The 24,139-nt window shown below is 45.7% G+C and overlaps 2 protein-coding genes across 9 annotated transcripts in view; one reads left to right on the top strand and one right to left on the bottom strand.

The window, feature by feature from the left end:
* Positions 1-24,139, bottom strand: part of LOC115636463 (transient receptor potential cation channel subfamily V member 2-like) — a 61,277-nt gene that overhangs the window by 27,729 nt on the left and 9,409 nt on the right. Inside the window, exons 1-4 of one of the 8 annotated variants that reach the window (XM_030536591.1) lie at positions 15,790-15,828; positions 3,844-4,140; positions 3,298-3,434; positions 2,582-2,734 (exon numbers count right to left, since the gene is read on the bottom strand). In XM_030536591.1, the coding sequence (XP_030392451.1) occupies positions 2,582-2,734; positions 3,298-3,434; positions 3,844-4,085 (532 nt within the window). In that variant the 5' untranslated portion in view covers positions 4,086-4,140; positions 15,790-15,828. Of the gene's footprint in view, positions 1-2,581; positions 2,735-3,297; positions 3,435-3,843; positions 4,141-5,809; positions 6,138-6,361; positions 6,547-6,666; positions 6,851-15,789; positions 15,829-24,139 lie in introns of those variants that run through there. The other 7 variants (XM_030536593.1, XM_030536588.1, XM_030536595.1 and 4 more) reach the window with 7 other exon arrangements.
* On the top strand, positions 7,208-21,390 carry LOC115636649. Its single transcript, XM_030537015.1, has 10 exons — positions 7,208-7,400; positions 12,177-12,315; positions 13,130-13,272; positions 14,612-14,729; positions 16,696-16,922; positions 17,440-17,539; positions 17,877-17,951; positions 18,738-18,877; positions 19,197-19,349; positions 21,235-21,390. Exons 1-10 carry the CDS (start codon positions 7,314-7,316, stop codon positions 21,388-21,390), a joined length of 1,338 nt encoding a protein of 445 aa, XP_030392875.1. The 5' UTR covers positions 7,208-7,313.

The raw sequence follows: 24,139 nt of genomic DNA, 5'->3' as shown, positions 1-24,139 counted from the left end.
TCCGCCTGCAAGTTCAGGTTCTGTGCCACTCGGCGGAGGAGGTCTGGTGTGCCCTCAAATCCAGTGGGGGGGGACTGGAGGGACGAGGTACCGCCACTTGCCTCATCCGGAGACGAGGACGAGGAGACCCCCGGCAACAAAGTGTCCATGGGGGGTTCCGTGAGGGGCGGCACCTCCGTTTTCTGGAGGGAGCTCTGGGTCCCGGTGAGTACCGTCTGTTTCCGGGGAGTGAGGGGGTCTAGACACCGTCGCCTCCGGTGGTCTGCGCTCCGCCACAGGGCGGGGGGTAATGGTGTTGCGGACCCTGGGCCTGAGAGTATGCCCATGGGGTCCAAACCCCACTGTGGAGGCCCTCGTTCTTGTGGTGGAGGGTCTTGGAACAGGGCCGCGTGTCTGTCACTGTGCCATGGCATAGGCACTGTCAGTGTGGGAGGAGACTGATGGCTCCCTAGAAGGCCAGGGGGGCGCTGAGCTTGGTTGGCATGCAGCTCTATGCGCCGTGACTGACGCTCCCTTCTGGGCCGAGGCTCGGTGCCGCGACCCACATCGGTACCGGGATCGGGACCGAGAACGGCGTGATGATCTGTGCCGATATCCCGACCGGGATCGGGAGTGATGTCGGTGCCGAGGCTGGACCGCGACCTTCTGAGAACACGGTGCCGGGGACGGCAGTGGAGACCGGGACCTACCACCAGCGCGGTGCCGGGAGGTCGACCGGGGTTCGGGACCTGCACTGGTTCGGGTGCCAGGAGGTCGACCGTGGGGCCGAACGCCAAGGTGAACGGCTCCTGGAGTCTCGGTGCCGGCGGTGAGATGAGCCCGACCGGGACCGTGCGGATGGTGATCGGTGCCACAAATACGACCGGTACCAGGTCCTGAGCAGTCGGTGCCGGGACTCCGAGCGGCGCCCCGAGCGTGACCGTTCGCACCTCCGGGGTGATCGGTGCCGGGACTCGGGAGACAGCGCTCGAAGCATCGGCTTACACCTGGAAGTTATGCGTCCCGGGGGTGCCGGCTGAGGCTGAGATGGCTCCGTCAGTGCAATTAAGTCCCGAGCCGAGGCGAAAGTCTCCGGCGTCGATGGGACCCTTAGCTCGACCCCTGATCTTATGGGGGAGCTAGGGGGGCTGGACTCGACGGACCTTCCGGGCCGGAGTCGACAGCAGTCCTGCAGGCGGTGCCGCGGCTAAGGTAGGTGCGGGCGGTCCACTCGGGCCTGGCCGTGATGGGTGTCGCAGAGTGCCGAGGGACGTAGATCTGCTCCCGGTGCCGGAGATGGTTGGTTCCCAGGGAGTCTTGCGTGCCGGCGCTGTCCGGTGCCGGAGTAGAACTGGCTGACTGCGCCGCCGGTGCCGGAGACAGAGCCGCTTCCATAAGGAGAGCGCGGAGTCTTTGGTCTCTCTCCTTTTAGTGCGAGGCTTAAAAGCCTTGCAAATGCGGCACTTGTCGCTAATGTGGCGATTCCCCTAGCACTTAAGCACGCTGCGTGGGGATCGCTCGTGGGCATCGGCTTCTTGCACGCCAAGCACTGCTTGAAAACCCGGCGAGCCAGGCATGGGCCCGGTGCCGGGGAGGGTAACGGCCCACCCGCAGGCAACGTTCGATAACTATTTACAAGTTCTAACTAACTATTTCTATACTAAAAGACTATCTACTACTTAACTAAGAATTATTTACAAGTCCAACGACGAACAGAAAACAGGAGAGCTAGGGACGTGGAGGTCAGCAAGCCGCACTCACAGTTCCAGCAACCGACACGGCAGTAGAAGGAACTGAGGAGCGGGCGGGCCGGCAGGGGTATATATCTGGGTGCCATCTGGCGCCACTCTAGGGGGCGACCGCGGCCCACTGAGTTGCTAGGGTAAAAAGTTTCCGGCAGACGTGCACGCGCGGCGCGTACACCTACCTGGAATGGATTAAGCAATCACCGTCGAAGAAGAACAGTTGTAATTTCTTTTAGAGCTATGGTAAGATCTCAGCTCTGACCATGAGCAGTAATAATTATCTAGAAAGATAAGAGGTAATATACCTGCACACAGGGGTATGCTTCTTTAGAAATTGCTGTTAAAAGGATATCCCTTGGCAGAACTCATCATTTCTCAAATGAACTTGTTTTCACTGAATAATACTACGTAATCTTTTCCTTCTCCAAAACACTTATCAACCTTAACAACAGAACCTCACATAATCCTGGGTAATAAGCCAGTAATTACCCCCATTTCTCAGATGAGAGAACTGCGGCACAGAGGTGTTAAGTGAATTGCTCAAGGCCAGAGAAGTAGGTAGAATCATAGAATATCGGGTTGGAAGGGACCTCAGGAAGTCATTTAGTCCAACCCCCTGCTCAAAAGCAGGACCAATCCCGAGACAGATTTTTGCCCCAGGTATCAGAGACAGAATTAGAACTCAAAATGCCCAGCTCCTTTTTCTGTGTTCAGGCCATCAGTATACGCAATCCACAAACAAAGAACTCCAGCATACTATCAATTACGCCTCCATCCAATTCCTGTTATTCTCCATAGCTGCTGCCTTGCTGATTATTGACCTCAAAGTCAGACACGCAGTCCTGGAGAACCCTTACCTGCATAGTAACTATTGGTGCATGCAGCATTGACAAGTGGCCTTGGATTCTCAGTCTTCTGGTCTATTTCTAGCAACAGTGGGATAGTGGCATTTGTCCCATCTTTTAAATTGAGCAGTGCTTTCATTAAGCAGGTCTTACCCGTTTCAGCATCTGGTAGAGAGAAAGACAGCACGGAGAGGGCATAATTGTGCTTTGTACATGACTGCACCATCACTTTCGTCTTGCCCAGAACTTAACTGTCAATGTACCATTAAATACATTAATTTAAAATCCCATTCTCACAGTATTTCCAGCCTGCATTAGAACCAAAGAGCTTAGAAAAACCATACTGCTTAGCACTTTACATCCACAGATCTCAAAGAGCTTTGCACACAGGTGGGTAAAAGCATCATTATCTTCATTTCACAGATGGAGAAAGTCAGACTGGGAAAAGGAAGCAATTTGCCTGACATAAGGCCAGTGGCAGAGCTGGGAGCAGCACCCAGATCCCTGTGCTCTAGCCCTAGCCCACATCAACTCGTTTGTGGCTGCAAGAGGTTCAGAGTCCAAACTTTTGATTTGGAGGAAGGGCATATTGTGGGGAGTGGGAGTTGTGAGCCTGGAGACTTTTGGTTTGGTGCTTATTCAAAGTGAGCAACAAACCCTTTGAGCTATGCAGGCCACTATCAAGGCATGTCTGTGTTAAATCACCAGAGTACTGAGCCTGTATCTACCTGTATATCTTGAATCGGAGAGAAATTTAGAGGTCCTGCTCAAGTAATCAAGCAAACCATCCAGCTCCTCTGGGTTACCTCTCGAGACAGCACCAAAGAGTCGATCTCTATCAAACCGATTTGGGTCCTTTTGGCTACTGGAGAAATGCAAAGAGTTAACCATGCTTTAGACACTCCACAAGAGACTATGTACTAGTCTCCCGTGATGGGGGAGCTGCCATGGTTTCACTGAAAGAAGAGTGATGGGCATGGCAGTTTGGCAGAAGAAAGAATTAAACGCTTTAAAGTTAAAGAACAAAGAGAGAGCTAACTCCCCCAACCCCTTTTTTTGTTTTTGTTTGTTTGTATTGGCCTCAGCACCTTCTGGTTCCAGACAGAGGTGCCCTCTCCGAGTGTGGGGGAAAGGGATAGTATGTACCCCTCGCCATCTGCGTACCACCCCCTCAGGAAGAATGCATTTTCACTCTCTTGCAAAATTTCTGGCACCAGCTTGAATTTCACTTAGTAATGGAAGGCTTCCCAAGAGCAAATCCCACAATTACTTACTTGCTGGAAAGTCCTGGTCGATAATTCAAGTTAATCATGATTTTTGGATCAAAGTCACTGCTCTCTTTCTTGTAAGGAGTCTCCAGGGGGGGGTTTTCCATCCCTCCTTTGGCCCCTTTATTTTCTCCCTGTTCACCAGTTGCAGATCTACCTTCCTGGATGCTGTCATCTGTTTCTATCAAACCTATCAGCCTGTTCTGTGACAGGCCTGGCTTCTTGTACGTAGGCTTTGAGGTATCCATGTCTGGTAGGACGATACTTCAGATCATCAAAGTTGCTCCCAGTAAAAGTAGAGATCTGCAAATGAGTGAGAGCATTCATTCGATATTGCAGCTGAATTAGCCCTCTCACTCGCAGTCCATTCTTGTCCACCCTGCTCCTTCCTTCTCTCACAAAACAACAGAGCTCCCCATAGGAGTGACCTAGAGGTTCCCAAACCATTGTCCAGGGATCCCTATGGTCTAGTGACATCTGCACAGTGAAACGTCGTTATTTACTTGCTGAACACTTAGAGTTTACTCAGTGCTGTGCAGATGGAGAAGGTAGCACAGTCGTTGCCCCAAAGACTTTTACCATTCAAGGGCCTGTACCTGCAACTGTATCTATGTGGGTGGGTCCCTTCAAAGACCTGCTGACTTCAGTGGGACTCTGCCCAGGTCTATGAGCTTGCCTGCACCCATCAGATTGGAGGATCAAGGCCTTAAATAGTCTTTGGGGCAGAGAAATAACCAAAGAGAAGTTGTAAAAGCAGCTTAGAGAGTACAGACCAGCAGGGTGTGCTTGGCAGCGTGTCCCATTTGGGAGATTACCTCACCTGCTATTGACAGATGGGGTCCTTAAATAAAATGTACTGCACGGAATCCCTTAGGACTCAGCAATAAGGGAAGGGGAGGAATACCAACATTTAGGACATGGACACCATTGCTCTTGTCTTAATGTACCCAGTAAAGGCTAGCTACCAAGTGGCCCCACGAGATAAGATTATTAACAACAGGCCTTCATCGGAAGGGAGCGTTAGGTTTGCTCAAGTTCTTTGTTTTGAAGTAGGAAAGGGGGATATATTTGTAGGGTAAACTCAGGCCTAACACACAGTATGTTCCTTGTGCACTGCTGCATCACATCCTGGGGCATGAGTATGTATGGCCTAACATCTCCTCAAAGCTGTGGCATGCTCCAGCCGCTGCTATCCACAAGCGCATGGGCTCTGACCCTCTGATCAACAATCTGAGCACATGCACATACCTTGTACAGCGGCTATTCCGGTAATTATTGCTCTCCTGGCCTGAGCACAGTGCAGCCTCATCACTCCCTGCCAGGGAGAATGAAGCAAGATCTGCTGTACAGCAGTGCTGAGCACTAGCCATTACAGTACCAGGCCAGCCCACCAGAATCTAATATTTTCAGCATTCTTTTTCCATCATTTTGAGCCCTCTCTTTACAAATATCTGGTTAGATCTCAGACCCATCTGTGCAAGCTCCCACTGAACAAACACACTGATCCACTAGAGGAGGAAATGACTGAAAGGAATCTAAGAGGAGGCAAGGAAACACCCATGACCAATTCAAACTAAAAAACATCCTTTATCAACTGTGCCTTCTGCACCTGTGCTGTCTGCAAAGAGTTAACAGGTCCTCAGGAATATCAATGCTGCAGGGTTGGAAAGCCAGGCTCCCTATTCTGTCAGGGCAGCATCACAGGAACACAGTATAAGCACTGTGCTCTAGATTAGGATGCAGAGAGGCTTATTTCGATCTAGGCAGTGTATGTTTACAAAGCAATTTTCATGCACTTCACAGCAAGAGAAATGCAAAGGGACATGCAAAGAAAGTCTATATTAACCATTTTATTGTAAGTTGTAATAAGGCTTCAGTCATGCAGCTTAGGCCTCATTCTATTGCCAAGCCCTCCTATGCACATACAAACAGTCCCCTACACACCCTTCATGCCCTCTCCACAAACACTTACTGTGGCAGCCACAAAGCCTTCAGAGAGCTAAGTGTTTATTACTCATACCACACCCAGGTTGCCTTTTTGTGGCTTCTTGTTCCTGAATTCTCTCTCAGCGGCAGTTTCCATCCCTTCTCGGTGCTTTAAAGATGTACAGTCCTATTTACTCAGAAGGCATTTCAGGTTTTCTTTAAAAACAAAAGCAAAATGTGTCCTAAAAAAGACCTTACAAGAAATACACTCCCTTTCTGGCTCCCTGGAGAATCCAGGGGGCATTCTTTGGTCCCCAGCTAAGCTTTCCCCTGTCTATTCAAGCTGGGGGGCACCCCTGAGCTGGCTGCTAGTCAACTACCAAGCCACTCTGAATTGCACAGCACAAAGCAAGACCTGCAGTCAAATGAAAAGCACAGCACACACGCTGAGCAGGGGCTCCACCCAAGAAATGCTGCTGCCCTGTTAGAGGGTTCCAGATGAGCTTACAGAGGCTGACCCCCTCTCAGTGCACAGGAAAATGCCAGTGATCACTAGCGAGAATGCAAAAGTGAAATGAAGATTTTAAAAAGCTCTTACGCAGAGGTAAGATTCATCTTACACTGCAGAAGAAACGGTACTCCTTTTAGCACTCACTACTGTCTGCTGCTGCTGAGAAAGAACATCCCTAGGTGGAATCCTGGCTGGTGCCTGTGAGGAATCCAGGCTGCTTGTAGGGAGTAGCTATTGATTCTGCACTGGCTAGCCACTCAGTGAATAACGGAAGAGCGGCAAAGGCCTTGAGCAGGAAGTGACTAGATGGATTTTGCAGTAAGAAAGAAATCCATATTAGAGAGCCAATGAGGGCAGTTATACTGGCAATGTTTGGCTCAATCCGTACGTACCATTGCAAGTTGTATTCTTAACCCCTGGTTACTCATTCGGAGGGGTAGAGTTTTGAGGCTGTAAACCAACCACAGGAGGCTCAGGTCTGATGGGAGGTGAGTAAATTTTATCTTCGCTCTTTCTGTAGCCAGTGGTTTTCCTCACAAGTATGTCACAAGGCTTATGGATCAGCCCCAAGATGAGCAAAGTAGTCACGGAAACATCTATCACCAGCCCACTTCCTAGGAAAGCCAGTTTTTCCGCACATAGCTTCACATGCCCAAGCTGTGGCAAGGCTCAGATCAGAATGAAACAAGAACCAGCTTAACCACAATGTTAACAAGAAAGACCCACAGTATCAGCTGCACAACACAAGCCCAAGGGAGAGCACAAAGGCGTCCCAGTTCTACAGAGCTGGTCTCTGTTGCTCCAGTTTTCAGCAGCGCAGTTCAATGCGCCATTGCTCCCAAGAGATGCAGCATTGGACAAGACCCCTTGCAGACAGTCAGAGACCCTAACGCAATAATTATTTATTGTTGATAGCTGATGCTGTAATTCTGATCTCATCTACATGCTCCTTCTTGGCTGCATCATGATGGACAGCAAGGTGCTGGGACAACCGCTAGTTCCCACTCCAAAAATATGATGTATAGGGAACCCAGCTGCCATGCCAGGGCAGTTACACTGGGTGGCAGTTACACTGTGGGTGAACCCAGGACTGGAACAGCTGGAGGTGCTGCAAAGCAGTAATGAGGTGAGTTGGCAAAACTTAGAGAAGGTATTCCTAAAAACAAAATTAATGCACAAGTGAAGGATTTCATGCTGATCATTCATTTTCAGCTTCCTTCCTCTAATGCAGATGGGGAATTTTGTTCCATTCCTCTCTCCAACATGGTCTGCTTTGACTCATTACAGCCAGACCTGAAGCAAAAATGCTGAGCTGCATATCCGAGATTAGGGTGGTAGATCCTGACTGTCGTCTTGTCTTTGTGGGTCATATCTTGCCCTGTCTGTGGGATAGTGGGGTCCTACTATGAGAAGGGAAATTCCATCCATTGACATCTTATTAAGGGAACCTTTGATGCAAGAATTGCCAGTGCAGCTGAATATGTGGTACACATTGCCTGATCAGTCCAGCAGTAAGTTCCCAACAATGGTATACTCCACATTCACCAGTCGCAGAGCACTTCAGCCAATGCCCTGTGGTCTCTTCAGTTCTTTCTTCTCCTCCCCCAGCAGAGTCAAAGCCTCTGGAGTTAGTCTAACCTCCATTATTTTCAGCAGTGTTGGTGCAGGATGACATTCAGAGCACCCCCCAACCACATCAGCACACCGCTTAGCTGGGCCTACAACACCCTTGAGGCCCAATATCTGGAGTGGTCCCTAGTCTGCATTGCCATGCAAGATATTGAGCTCAGGGCTCAGATTCTGCTCTCTCATTACCCAACACTGCCAGAGGCCCAATGAAGTCAAGAGTAGTTCTCAGATGGAAGGACTGCAGGCACAAGACAGCATAGGGGCGATCTGGCCATTCCCCAGGGAAACATTCCAAGTTAGTATCTAGCTAGAATCTGTCTCTCACTGAAATTCTGTTAGAAGCCATAGTGCCATCCACCTGCTCAATGGTTCTGAATTAAGTCACAAGCCAGTTTCTCAGATGCCTGTGTTAATCCCTGGGGAGAAATAGAGCTGGTTCTATAATGATGTAAAGGTATTTCTCCTTTCCTTTCCTTGTTAGTAGCTTTGACTGTGCCATAGATTCCAGAAAATGACAGAAATCAGGCACAGGCAGAGAAATGCAAAGAGGGCTCAGTTCTCCTCTCTCTTTCACACCAACTTTACACTGGTATAACTCCACTGGCTTTAGTAACATTACTTCTGATTTACACTGGTGTAAAAGTCCATAGAATCAGGACCAGAATTTGAACAAGACCAGGTCCTTCCGAGTTCTTTTTTCCAGGGCGACATATGAAATAGCCTCCCATCCCTATACTTTGTCATACCAAGGAATGGAACAAGTCCACAGAATTGCAATGCAAGATTTCTTTATATGAATCTGGTTTTAACATCATACACAACAGGAGAGAGAGCGTGCACAGGTATGCTGGGAGAGGAATCTCTGCCACCTGTTGGGTCAGAACAGCAAAACACACAATGCCCCAAAGAAGCAGAGGAAGGACGTGGAAAATAGGAACTTTTGGCACAGGATTTATGAAGGACAGAATTTAAACACTGAATATCACAATAGCAAATACTTCTCTTCAATCACTGCAACACTACACACACCCATAGACAACATCAGGTATGTGTTAATATAGTTCACAGAGTGGGAAAGTTGAGGCAGAAAGGTTACATGACTTGCCCAAGTTTATATAAGTCAGTGTCAGAGCCAAGAATAGAACCCAGGAGTCCTGACTCCCAGTGCTTTGGCTCCAGTCACAAGACTTGTCTGAGGGGAACTGATTTCTGGCCAACAAACTTATTTCACTAGTGAACAATTTCACACTTGAACTTGAGTCTATGGAGGGGACAGTTTTCTATTACTCCATGAAAAAGGGTGGGGATATAAATAACAGACTGATAGATTATAAAGCCAGACGGGATCATTGTGATCATCTAGTCCGACTTCCTGTATCACATGAGCCATAGAACTTCCTGGAATTAATTCCTGTTTGAACTAGAGCACAACTTTTAGTTCTTTTACATTAATGGTTGTTAAAGGAATTTAACAGACTATAAAGATTTCATGCCACTGTCCCTCTGCCCCCAGGGGAATAATTTCACAAGGTCATAGTTATGACAAAGACACCACATAAATATCCCCCACCCTCACTTTGCGAGTCTGACTGTTTCCATGTGACCAGCTGGCAGTTATACTACATCACTTGTCTCTGCTCTCCCAGACTCTAGAGACTGTGGGAAAAGGAAGCTCATGAAAGAATTATTTTTATTTATTTACATTGTACTCAGTGCTCTGAGAGAGCAGAACCAAAGTGCACGTGCCAGGCAGAACCATTTCTTCTGCCTTGTATATGGTACTTTGCAGCTTGAAACATCACATAAATAATTAAGAAAGTTATGATAGAAGATAAACCTCACATCTAGCATGGCTTAAGAGGGACAAGGAGAAGGGTTTTCAGATTCAGTGGTGAGCACTGATTCCTGTTATATTCCAGGGCCACAGTATCAACTAGAACTATTTTAAATAGTTAACATGAGACGGTCTGGGCTTCCTGCTCATTTCAGTTTGTCTTGTATAGTCCAGAATGAGCAGCAGAAGAGGCCCATCACCAACAGGCTGCTGCATAACCCAATATCTGTATTAATTATTTGCTGTTAGAGGGGCAGGGGAGACACCCACTGAATGGGGGCAGAGATGCAGTGTGGTGCCCTGGAGTATGCAGCAAGCATATTATGTGGATGCTTCACCCCCAAAGGCAATATGCCCTGAACTTGACAGCTCTTGAGAATCACTACTGGGAAATGACTGTCTCAAGCTGCATTCGGATTGGCCTGTGGGCCCTCCGGATGGTGTCATACCATGCACCAGCTCCCGGTAATGCGTAGCTGGCACCTTGCCCCTGAAAAGCAACATTCTTATGCCTGGCATTGCTGGGGAGAAAGAGTTAACAGGAGGCAAGATAATAGAAGCAAGCCTGGAGGGATGAAAAAAGGAGCCATTAAACTGCCCTCACATTCTCCAAAGTGCCAAGCGGCCCTCTCAGATGCAAGTTGTGGTCCTGCTGCCATTTGTATTTGGAGGAAAAAATCAGACTGTTCAGTATTTAATTTCACAGAAGGAAATTAGTTGAAAGTGGCTGTTGGGCCAAAAGCTGCTACTGAAAGGGCAGCCAAGCCTCTGGAGGACAGAGGAGGGCTTTTTTCTCAAACAAAACTATAATTCAAACCAGAAGAACTATCTGCACAGTGGAAGGGATACATCACACAATCCACATCACACTCATACATCGATTATTTACAGAGTTTTCGTTTTTAATTATTTTAGTATTAATGGATCTCGTAGCATAAACCACCCCAGGGTGTGCAGTAATGGGCAACTGATGCAAGTCTTGGACAGCTGTCCTTTGACCTCATCCTACACAGAGAATCTAAAGGTGCATCAGTAGCTGACTAATGCAAATACACCTTGTCATTGCTATTGCTCCAGTGAAGAACAGAGATTCAGTTTCAGGTTTCAAAGGGGCTATTCATATAAACCAAAGCAAGTTCACACAAAGAGCCCTTTAGCAGGATCCTTTTAACATCATAACACTCAGTGTAGAATAAAAAAAATTAAAACTGGTTAAGAGATCGAATGAATTTAATTTATGCTGTAAAGCAAAGGGTGAAATGAACCAGCTCTTAGCAACTGATGTCAGTCAACAGATAACTAGAAGGTTGTGGGTTTAGGGGGCAGGGGGAGGACGGGAGAGAGAGAGAGAGAGAGAGAGAGAGAGGTGAATAGACTTTCTAGTCTGGCTGCAGCACTAGCCACAAGGAAATAGCCTTGGTAAAGTCTGCTGTAGCAACAGGCCCTAGCTACGGTGAGACTCCTCTGCTGAGACAGTCCGAAGCAATGGCAGGTGGCTCAGGAACTCTGACATGGCTACAGAAAGCCCAAAATCACATTGAGAACTCACAAGTACTGTAGAATGAGGCACAGAAAGTCAAGACAGGTCCTGATGGGCCAAGAAGGGGTTTAAAGTTTGGACTTTCTTGATCTTGTGCCAAATGCTGGAATTCCCATTTCCTGAGTCCACGGCCCTGGGAGGAGGGATTGTCTTGCAGTTAATATCAAGGGGTTTGGGGGATGTGGGGCTGAGCTTCCTGCCCCTTGGGCTAAAATAATGGACTGTATACATGAGTCTTGTGCCACTGAGTCTGAATTGCAAGTCGGTTAAGGTTTCTGCTAAAGCCAGAGGCAATCTGATGTGAGTAAGCTTCAGAAACATAGAGCAACCAGCACAAAAGCCAGAAAGCCCCTCTGCTAGAGAAACAAGCAAGACAGTTGCCTGTAAAAATACCCAGTGATGTGATTACTGCAGAGGTTGGAGTCACAGAGGGACATTTTGGCGCTGTACTTGGGCAGCTGCTGTCCTGATGGAGAGTCTCTCTAACCTGCATGACCTCTGTGACCCCATGTGCTACTGCTGTGCCTATAGCATCTGGGCTATCTGTAACTCTGTTGTGCCTGTCTGTAATTAAATCATCTACAACACTTGAGTCCCCTAGAGGCCCAAGGAGAAAGCCTCTGCACTGCCACTTTCTAGGTCTTGTACACACTGTTGCAGTGTCAACACCCTGCCAGAGATGGCGGTTGACAGGAATACTGTAAATCTCAGGGGGATTATTGTTAGGCTTGAAGGAATGCCTGCCAGAAGGAAGTTTGTGGAGCACTTCCCCCATGCACATGTCCACCTCTGTATCCCTCTTCCTGGCCCATGGAGAGCGTGGCTGTCTTCACACATTTAGGATGAACATCTAGGCCCAAGGGAGGCTGGTCTAACAGAATCCCATCTATGTCGGGCAGGAATGGCGAGACTTCACAGTGCAGTTATGTGATGCTGCCCAGCAGCAGATGACGGAGAGCCATGTCCATTTCTTCACTGACCTCTCTGCGGCAGAGAAGGCTTTCGTCCTTCAGCGAGCTGCCAAGGCCATCCAAGGAGGTAACCATTTGGGAAGGGAAGAATATCCAGCCTCCCTCTTCCTTCAGCTTCTAGGTTACCACTCTGTTGTTTCATTTTTTCCCTTTCATCAAAGTACTTTATTTCGTTGTGCAGAACAATAAGGTGCCCATTAACCTTTGGCTTCTCTCCTAGTACCTGTATGGGCATTTATACCGTGCCTATCACTGTTTTGTCTGCAAATTTGACACCATCAGCTCAGGATTAAACAAAGACTGTGAATGGCTTCCCAATTACAGAACCAGTTTCTCCTCCCTTGGTTTTCACACCTCAACTGCTAGAACAGGGCCTCATCCTCCCTGATTGAACTACCTCATTATCTCTAGCTTGCCTGCATATATATACCTGCCCCTGGAAATTTCCACTACATGCATCTGAGGAAGTGGGTATTCACCACGAAAGCTCATGCTCCAAAACGTCTGTTAGTCTAAGGTGCCACAGGACTCTTGCCGCTTTTACAGATCCAGACTAACACGGCTAACCCCTCTGATACTATCACTGTTGTATTTGAGTAGATTGAGTTAGCTGGGTAGTAATCAGGGCAAGATGCACACTTCTATTGCATTGGCCTGACAGCTTCTGCTAGTACTTACTTGCTGTGTATTCAAATGCTGCATTGCAAGAGAAAATGCCAAAGGCTTGAGCCCTGCTGCAATAATATCTGGTGACTGTAGTTTTGTTACAATAGTTAAATGTTAGCCATACACTCATGGCTAAATCACCGAGTTACATCACCCTATTTATTTTCCAGTTGTCTTACCTGATAAACACTGAAGAAACCTTTTGACCGTTTCAGGAGACCCGTATAATGCCCTGATGTCTCAAGTTAGCACTTGCCTAGAGGAGCAGCTGTACATTCAAGTTGCTCATGAACTGCAAGATGGTGATCATCTGAAAAACGAGTCAGCCCTGGTTCTGGGTCACATCAAGAATGGAGTGGTACATTTACTTATCTTTTTCTAAAAGGGTTATTTTATTTGCATGAAAATTCAAAATAAAGGACTAATGTGACCTACAACTGTTCCAACCTGATGCAATTGTTGCACAGTCTAAAGACAAACCAGTTTCCTTTGTAGTCCATCTATATTGCTCCAATGGCATGAAATCTGCCAAGAATCCACCTTGTGATTTTGTCGTCAAGGTTGTAGACCAAAACTGCCGCTCTGGGACCCAAGTGGCTCAGAGCTCTCTATTTCTATGTGCAATCTAAGACGTGTTCAACGTCATCCGTGCAGAGGTCCCAGTTCAGTCCCTCTTGATTTACACTTTAGAACCTCCATCATTCTCCTCAAGAAAGACCAGTACCTCCTCTCTCAACTCCAAACGCTGGTATGTGCCACCCTGTCCTTTCCTTAGTACTTGGCAAAGTCCCATTCTGATCTTGGACCTTCTCTCCATCCTCGCTCACCTAGGTGCACAGGTCACCTGCCAAACAAGTCCATCTGAAGGGACTATGAGGTAAATCAGTGCTTCCTGTCCCTTGAAACTCTGATTATCTCTTATCTATCCACAGCAGAGGTGCTGCCAGCAACCTGGCCAGTTCTAAACTATCAATGCCCATGACCCACTCCCCAGCACAAAATGAACCAGAATAAATCCACTCACCCTTTCCCTGCCAAATCTTAAGCAGATGGAGCAATGCACAGACCTATAAACCAAAAGTCCTGCCTAGTGCCTGCATGTCATTCATCAAATTGCACACCAGCCTAACAGCTGCTGTATACAACTAACTTAGGCAGGAATGGGCAAACCAGACAGACAGCAGGCAGGATTGAAAAATCTGAACCAGGCTGATTTCCCATTGGCAGTCCTCATTCTTATGCTTGAAATGACTTCACTTTCCTCCTACTGTAACACTCTTGATTTTGAAAATTGTAAATAGTTCAGTGGTTATAAATGGGCTAAGTGTCTTGCCCAAGGCAGTACAGCAAATCTGTAGCAGAGTTGGGAATAAAACCCAGATGTCTGACTCCCTGTCCTTTGCTTTATCTATAAAATATAGCTGATGCCAGGCAGATCTGAAGCCCTAGATTTCATTATCCTCCTTATTCTAACTGATTTTACAGATAAGGAAACTCATTTTCTCACTAGGCCTTCCACCTGAAGCAGATACTAGGGCTGCTTCTATATACCTCATGTCTGAAAACTCCCATTGAGTGGTTTCACTGGATCCATGACTACAGCAGGAGTCCATATCATATAGAGGGGACACTTTGTACTTATACTGAAAGGCTTTAATTTAGAATTTAGCTGCTATCGGCTGTGCATTATATTTCAGATGAATTTGCTGGAGGAAAGGCCAGCTATGAAGGAGAAATTACAAGCCTTTTTTAACCAGCCCCTCCCTGCAGACTTGAGAAGTCTCACCTGGAGGCTCTACCTGCCTAATACCAAAGGTATTTATTTATATCAATGGTTCCTTCTTTCGTTATAAAATATGTGACCATCCTAACTTCTGGGCACGTTCAGAAATCAGTCTATCCTATCTACGCCATTCATGTGTGGCATGACATATAGGGATTAATATCTATCCACAACATATAAGACAGGGTACCTGGAGACTGATGTTCACAGTCTGAACAAATAAATACATGAATGGAGATACACCTATCTCACAGACCTGGAAGGGACCCTGAAAGATCATTGAGTCCAGCCCCCTGCCTTCATTAGCAGGACCAAGTACTGATTTTGCCCCAGATCCCTAAGCGGCCCCTCAAAGATTGAACTCACAACACGGGGTTTAGCAGGGCAATGCTCTAACAACTAAGCTATCACTCCCTGTTTACACTTTACAATGACAAGTGTAAACAGCTCTGTAGTAAGATGAGGCCCTGAAACATAAACCCTGATCAGAGGCCCAGTATGAGGCCTGAGGCCTGTACTAAAGTAATGGTCAAGACTTTGCTAACATAAACCAAAGTTAAGCTGTGAGCCAGGGGCAGGCCCTGCTCACAGAAGCTGGCAAGGAAAGGGCTGATGCTGCGAAAAGAGACATACCTAAAAAGTACTGGACACCAGATATCAGAACATTCACATACTTGTACACTCCACACAGATAACAAGGAACAAGCTGACCCATCCCAACAACAGGGCCAAAAGGGTACTACGATGGATAGAGTTGTTTTGTTCGAACCAACGTGTAGAAGGTGAGAGGCGGCACCTTACTATGCAGAGGGGTTGTACCTTGCTACGTAGAGGGATTTCACCTCAATACGTCAGGAGTGATATGTAACTTGTTTGTACCTGCGTATAAAAATGCATCCCTGGGGCGGTGTCTTTGTCCAGTCTAGGGCGCAGTGGAAAGTCCTGCCACTGACTGAGCTGAGTCCATTGTCAGGGAGCACATATGTACTAGCTAGCAGCACCTTAGCAGCACCTTGGACTTCTATGCCAGGGAAAGCTGGAGACTATGTTTCTCTTCGACAATAAACCTGGCTGACGTGCCTTCGTACTTACTAGAATCTGTGGTCATTGGGGGTTCTCTCAAGATCTGTTGTGTCAGCTATCTGTGCAGAGCTGGGACAGCACACAGAGGGAACACACGCACGCAGCTGAGTGAGATCAACATTGAACAGAGCAGAGCACCACACCGGTAGCATCTGATGACAACTCACATGGCTAGTGATGAAAATCCAGTGGTTTTTATTGCTCTGCAGAGATGTTGTTTCTTTAAATGACACACTTCAAGGGGCTTCTGGGAGGCCTTTGTTAAAATTCTGCCACCAAATTGAAGAGAGGTTTAGGGCGATCTCCCTCCATTATTTGTTCCTGGGGCTCATAAAATAGTTCTGAAGAGCACCTTTCTTGCCTTTAGAATGGATCAGTTTGCTCCAATTATTTTCAGAAGTGATCTTGCAGGGTAGCGCAGTCATTACACACATGGAGTCAAATTCTATGATAAACTGCATCCTCTGCAGCTCCACTCACATCAATGGCCCAGGATATATAACGGTACAAAGTTCAGACAAAGATTATCATGAATGTAAGTGGATTCAATTGCACAGGGAGATCTAGTAGTGTGTTAATAAGAAATCTGGTGAAGAATGAGAACACATTAAAGATCAAGAAAAATTGAATCCTGTGGCTCCTTCATGGCCTCCCTTGTTGTTGTTCTTTCCAGCACGTATGGAATATCTGTCCCAAGTAGCAGTGAATAAAGCTAAATCCCCAAAGGACCGGGAGATTTTCCTGAGGTCTCAGGCTCTGCTGTCTACTGAACCCACTTTCCAGCACCTGAAAAATAACAAGGTCATTGTGGTCATCTTGTGATTGTGAAGCCATGACCTTTACTTTTTGCAACCAATAAAAGATTGTGTACACCAGGGAAAAAAGGATTTGAAAAAGTTGGGGTTTTTATTTCAGTTGCAGCACGAGCCCTGAGGAATATCATCTCTTATTACCATAAACTTCAAGGCACAGCCACAAATCTGCCTGACACAAGCTATTTTTTACTGCTGCCTCTGCTGCAAGTCGTCCTAGACGCTGCTGCCCCCGGCCTATCTTTGGACTCCATTTCTGCTGTTCTGGCTGAAGAGTTTATCACATTCATGAACCTTCAACCTCAGTTAATGAGGCTCTCCTCCACCAAGGTAGAGTCAAATTCCTCTCCCCTTTTCAGGGCTATCCACCTCTGGAGAAAGAGGATGCAGCTGTCTACAGAGAATTCATTGAGTCCATGTGACTGGGATCAGAGCCACATCATTCCTCTCCATCCTCCTCCATGGATCTCCTACCCTTGGCTGCTCCTCACACGCATAGTCCCTATGCCACACGCATAGTCCCCTACAAACATATGATGAAATCTGCACTGGTTGTGCCCCACGTAGAATCAGGGGAAAGCTAGCACCAACCCTCTTCAGTTTCTCTCAATGACCTTTCTAGACGAGGAGTTGCCACACATTATGCCATTAGTTTGCCTTAGAAATTGTTTCCCTAGAATAAAACCACTTGGGTTACAGAGGCTAATGGAGCATCAGACATTTTCCTTAGTTCTGTACAGAACCTTTTCTGAGAGCTATATAAAGGAAAGATGTCAATAGGACATAGTTTCCCTTCTCCTCGATGCATTTTAATTTCTCACACAGATGCTGTTATTTCTTGTTCTAGGATCCCGCCAGCGGCAATATACTGGAGGAAGCAACCTCAATGTTAGAGCAAAAGGACAGGGACCTGGCCAACATCATTCGAGGCATTTACAGTCAGACAGGTAATTTTGCACGTGGTGAATAAAATAACGGAAGTATTATATAATAATAATTGCCCACTCTCTAGGAGGTGAAACAAAAAGCCTTATCTTCCTTCACTTTGGGATTGATGCTCTGTTCATCATCTCAGAGGAAAGCTGTTCTATTAATCAGATCCTCAGCTGGTGTAAATCAGTAGAGCTCCATTGGATCTGGCCCTATAAAAGTTATAGAATGTAAATACAGTCACCAGCTCATGAGACAACCAGCACATTAGTCCCTGAGCTTGACTGAACCTTCACATAAATTCCAACCGTTATGCAGAATCTTCTTACCCTGAACTCTTTCATTGTATCCTAGCAGAGGAGCCTCAGGAACCTTTGCAGAGGGCATTGCAGCACATGCTCCAACCAGCCATCAGTACCATCTTTGTGGGTAAGGCCCTTTCTGAGGCTTTCAAATGAGTCACAAACCAACTTCTTCCAATCCTAAAATGAATCAGGCTTTGCCACATAAGGAGTAGCTTGTAAGAGAACAAAGAATGTTGTATATTAAAAACAGTGTTACGGGATATTCCCTCCAATGGGAGGGAAGACAGAGAGATAGGGCCAAACGCATCACTGATATTAGTAAATGAAAGTCATTAATTTGGTCCTTAGGGTATAGCTACACTGCAGTCCAAGGTGTAATTACAGCACAGGTAGACATACTTGGATTGACTTGACCCACACTAGCATGGCTAACAACAGCAATGTAAACACAGGAGCATGGGCTTCAACTCTGGCTGTATAAGCACACGGAGGACCCTAGACACGTACTCACAATGCTAGCCCGTGCTGACGTCCATGCCATTGCACCGCCACTGGCTATTTTTAGCCAACCTTGCATGGATAAATTTAGCAGAGACAATCACACCTCAGATCATCTCTGAAAAGGAAAAAAGAGTCAATTTGCCCACAAATCCACTCAGATGAAGCAATTTAGAAATTAACATTTGCTCAGCTATCACTCTCCCCTTTTCTACTCATTCTGGGGAACAACAAGCAACCAGTAGCAAACCGAGACATAAAACAGGAATCTGAATTACCCATAGTTTCCTGGCAGAGGAGTGACTGTACAGCTCATTCCTGTAATGACCAGCAGACCTTCCAAACTCGGTGCATCTCATGCATACACATATCCCTGCCTGTAGTAAAAGGGTCACTCTGCACTTTTTCACAGGCTACCTGACCATGGATACACTGCTTTATGTCTGGGACCAGGTAATCATTGGACTTGACCAGCCATCATATAACTGCCTCCCTGCATTCAGCACAGCCTTCATCTTATTGCTTCAGGACTATCTGAAGACATGTCAGTCGGTACGTGTCATATTTCCTTTCTCACAAAACATGCAGTTTCATACATAAGATTCAAGTCCATGATAACTTTTATTTTAGAAAACATAGTTTGGGGTAAATAAAACATGGAGCTAAAGACACAAAGACTGTGTTTGACACTGAGGTTAGGAGGTGAGTCAGTGACAAAAAGGAAGATTAAAGAAATAATTTTAACAGCATCCTGACACAGAAGAGGGTGCAGAGATATAAAGGAAGGGCAGGGAGGAGATGCCACAAAAAGCTTACAGCAACCGCACTCCATTTTACTGGGACATAAATCACTGCCTATTATTTGGTTTAGCCAGGCCAGGTGGAAGCAGCTCTAAGGACTCAAGGGCCAAATTTGTCTGTGCAAGAATTTCAAGACATGATCAGAAAACACTTCTTCAGAGAACTCTCCAGCCAGCTACACAGAGATGACAGTGACCCTTCCCAGTCCATGATCCCACACAAGGTGAGATCACATCCTGCACCGGGCACTGCACAAGACTTGCACTTGGAACAGGTGTCACAAGAACAACATACCCAGCTAGATGTAGTATGCCCATAAAGCTAGTGGATATTCCAATACTTAGATTCACCAAGCCAGTATAAAATAGCTTTGTTATTACCTTACTGGTTACACTCACAAGTCCAAACTACACTGTTCCCTTAAAGTGATCCACCCTCAGGCTTCCATGCAGGTACCCACAACAAATATGATGAAAATTTCTGTAAATCTTATTGCATCATATAAAAGAAAAGGTTCTACCAATCCCAAACGATTGGACACATTACCTCCCAGGTTAATGAATGTTTCAGATCTTACCCAAATACACACTACAGCGAATTCTTATTAACTAAACTAAAATTTATTAAAAAACAAAAGATATGAGTTCAATTCATTGAGGTTCAGAGTCATAGCAGAAATGGTGAGCTTTGTAGTTGCAAAGAGTTCTTTCAGAAATAGTTCATAATTTTATAGTCCAATTCTCTTCACCAGGGTGTACCAGCATAACTGGGACCTCAGGCTTGTGACTCAAACTTCCCCTGATGAAGCCTAAGCAGATCTGAGATGACAAAATCAGGATTCAAGGATCTTTTATACAATTTAATGTATTTTGACAAGTTGGAGTTCCTCAGGGAACAAAAGGTAATTAAGATGACTTTGAAGGAGGTCCATCACCAGTACTTAGCTATATGAATTTACATAAGGCTATTTGCTTATTCCTCCACCATTCACAGTACATTTAAAAAAGAGATGAATATCGAGATATCCCGTGTTTACAATTCATTTAAATTATATAATTTTTTTTGACCTCTGAATTATCAGAATACAGAACAGACAGGGACTGTTGATAACATTGTGGACCCTACTCATACATATGTAAATACACAAAACCACAAACATCTCCCTACTCTTTTGAGGGTTATTTATTTTGCAGGATGTTTAACCCTTTCTAGCCATGCATGCATCACAACTATCAAAACCACCACAGTTAAGGAGTTGTTATAGCATAGTCTAGTCTCACCTGTGCAGATGGACCCAAATTATGTTTTAACCTTGTTAATGGATTGTGCTACTGCTCCTATCAGATCTGTAAGACAATTCAATAACGGGCTCATACCAGGCAAATGCAGGCCTAGTTATAAGGCAGAACACTACTATGATGTAATAAGACATGATAGATCTTGGTTTACAGACAAGTACTATGTTTCTCCTATATCCAAAAAAGGAACCATATGTTCTCAGTCTTATTCCAGATTACAGGAAAAACAGCAAGAAAGAAAAAGTAAAGTCTCTGCCAGGGTAAGCACAATGCATGCATCTCCTCTGTACAGGCTGCAGCAACTCAGAAGAAAATGGCCACTGCCTCTGCACTTAGGAAGAGTTCTTACAAATGTGAAAGTGCAAAATACATAAAATATAACCAACACTACTGTCCCTTAAAAACCCCTGACTTTCTGTTCCATGGGAATGCTATCATGCCAGTAGAGAAGGAAGTTGGTGAATAAATGCTCTTAAAACAATCTGGGCAGGAAGCCCCAGTAACTGATGTTTGCTAGAGGAGCACTTACGTTACCAGTGATTTGTTAGCAGATTTCACAATATTTTCTAAAAGTATCTTTCAGCCACAAGTATTTGGAATTTTTCCTAGAGAATTCTATAATCAGGCTATTGAATATATACACGTGCAGATGAAGCAGTATGTACTCTGCATGGAACTTCTATCAACTCAAATCTAGATTCATGTCTAATATGTCTGTGGGAACTGATGCTGTTATCTGGCTCTCTCTGTGTGCTCCTCAGAAAGCTGACAATTGCCATGTTCTCGCTGTTTTTATTTTCCTTTCCACAGCTTTCCCTCCCTGGAGCTACTTGTACAGAGTATCCATACCTCCAAGAACCAGACCTCAGGACAGAAGACAGGCAAGGTAGCTCCAGTGGGCATTATACTGTCACCTGCATATCACAGGGCAAGAGCTTTCTTACCAGGACTTTGAGTCATATTTAGAGATGACAGTAGATGTAACTATACAATACTCATCTATTTCTCTACATTACTGCCAGGGCTGTGACTATTAAAATGGGTAGTTCACTCCAAGACTGGTCAAGACCGCTGCCTTTAACATCTCAAATGGCCCTGAATGTACCATACATACCCGATGCAGCAGTACAGACCTGGGGGTGCTATCAATGACACAGCCGAGCAAGGGCACAGAGGGGAAGGCACCAAGAGCAGTTTTCAAAGGGGAACAAATATACACTTCTACATTACAGAAGAAACCATGTTTGCATTTTTGCAAGGGGCACTATACCATACATGAGAGTGGGTGCAGAGCAGCTCCATCCTTGCCTTGCTCTGCCCTCAGGGCTGGGATAGAAGAGATGCAGGGTGCCTATTAAAAAGGGTTAGAGAGCTGTAAACCAGCAGAGTCTGTCAGTGTACTTCAAAGACATGGAGTTTTCCTCCCAAGTGTCTATTGGCAGGAGTTGGAGGTAAACAGGTTTTAATCAAATGATTTTAAGCCAACAACTATCAAACGTCCTTGATATGCTACCACCAAAAAAATATCCTCTAAAGCTTACTGCCCAAATCCCCCTCCTTGGAGAGGCCTGACTTAGTCTGTTTGCTGCTAACCATAGATCTCCTACTTCTGCCTGTGAGGCAAATTTATGGCATTGTGCTGCATTTGGCTCCTGATTGTTCCCCTCAGGAGCCCCACCTTATTATACCAACAGCTTTCACCTGTGCAGCTATAAGCCATGAGACTCGAAAAGAGAAATCAACTCTCCATCTGCTGGATTCAATGTGGGACCTCGAAGCACCCTGAGTATTTTGTGCCTGACTTTAAGGGATCAGCTGTAAAATGTATGGGGGGGGGGCAGTTTGAGTTAGATTTTGACTCAAATCTTGCAATGAGCTTCATGCAAGCAGAGGCCTACAGAGAGCTCATTGCATAAGCCTGGGAGTAGTTTCACAGGGGTTTTTTTGGTAAATTCTAAAGAAGAGAGTTGAAGGGAAAGGGGAATTTTAATCTTTTCCTAAGGTGTTTGGGTCACAAACCCAACAGCGCTAGGCTAAGTGTGTGTGAGAGCCAGAGAATGAAATTGATTGTAAACAGCGAAACTGGTCCTTCTAGCTTCATTATTATCCAACCTCCATGAACAGCAAAAAGTATACAAAGAGTCCCACTTTATACCTGGAACTGAAACAGATTTACTAGCCTTACCTCTAAGGAGCCTAGGGGATAATGCACATTGGAGGCTCTGCAATACCAGCCTGTGATTTCCTACCCACCCTGCGGGTAGATGGAGTTAGAAAAGCTGTCTTAACCACTGACTTTAAAAGTTTCTCTTCCTCTCCCTCTTCCCCTTCCCCCATTCTCCTAGAGTGTCCTTTCCTAAATACAATCATTAACAACAAACGTTAGCACCATCCACTGGCAGCCTCCCATACTCCACTTTATTATCAATGCTATAAGTATGCTAATAAGCAAATCATTACTCCTTAAGTGGTTTTGTCAGGTTAATGCTCTCTGCTGAGCAGATGACTGAGCTGCAGTCCTGATATTTACACACTTCTGTATTTAAACCTAACACTAGCAGAACAATCAGAATGAAAGCGTTGCAGCTGTGTTGGTCCTGGATATTACAGAGACAAGTTGGGTAATATCTTTTATTGGACCATCTTCTGTTGGAGAGACAAGCTTTCGAGTATACACAGAACTCAAAGAAGACCTGAAGAAGTTAGTCCAATAAAATATATTACCTCTTCCACCTTGTCTCTTTAATCAGAATTAAATGCAGTTTTACTTAACCTTCTGAATTTATGGGAACTCCCTGCAAGCCTGGGGCATCTTAAAATGTTCCAGGAACCAAAACAATGTAGAATTCTGGAGACCCATCCCAGCACATTTGGGAAGAGGAAATTCACTCTCAACCAGAAAAGGGAGAAATTGAGAGTTTAAATAAAATTCCTTTTGTGCTTTTAAACTAAAGTCCACGCTTGCTCTGCGGATCAGTAGCTTCTTTTAAGTAGCACTATGCACTGTAGTGTCCTAAAGGGACATGGGAAAGCAAAGCAGCAGTAGCACTGGGTGTATGTGGTCAATTCAATTCTAAGATTCATCTCCTTGCTTTTAGAAGTGCTGATCGGTGGAACCTATTTACATACACAACTCCCTCACATACACACACACATCCAGTTGTGATTGTATCAGGATCTAAGCTTGAGGCATCTGACTGATAGTGAGTGGTTGCACTGTTAACTCCTAAACATTTTGCAGTTAGTGTTGTATATCCCTACTGTGCTAGGGTAGGGTTTTTTCCTTTCAGGAGAAAAGGTTCTAAGGAAGACTAATGCATTCACTGGCATTAGCTCAGTGGTGTGCAGTTACCTACTGCAAGCACCACTAGGAGAGCAAGCCCAAGAGCATACTCCTGGCTCCCCAGGCCTCTAGCCAGCAGTGCTTGCCTTCTTGAGGAGCAGACCAAGAAAAGACAATCTAAACAAGAACACCAGCTTCAAAGCCATGTGCACAGTTACTCTTGAAGCCAGATATGACTCAGAGGCACTGAAAAGAATAAAACTGTAGGGGGGGAGGAAAAGGTATATTTGGGGCTGTGTCTCAGATGTAGGAGTAGAGGTGGAAATCCACACATACTTATTTTAAAAAAATCAGTATGTTCTGGTTTGCAGAGCGGAGCGTGAGATGTTTCAAAGGCAGCACATGGAGAGACTGAAACAAGAAGAAAGGTTG

The sequence above is a fragment of the Gopherus evgoodei genome, chromosome 17 (genome assembly GCF_007399415.2).
Source record: "Gopherus evgoodei ecotype Sinaloan lineage chromosome 17, rGopEvg1_v1.p, whole genome shotgun sequence".
Taxonomy (NCBI): domain Eukaryota; kingdom Metazoa; phylum Chordata; order Testudines; family Testudinidae; genus Gopherus; species Gopherus evgoodei.
Note: the sequence above shows the minus strand (reverse complement) of the source record. Positions and strands in the feature narration are given on the sequence as shown.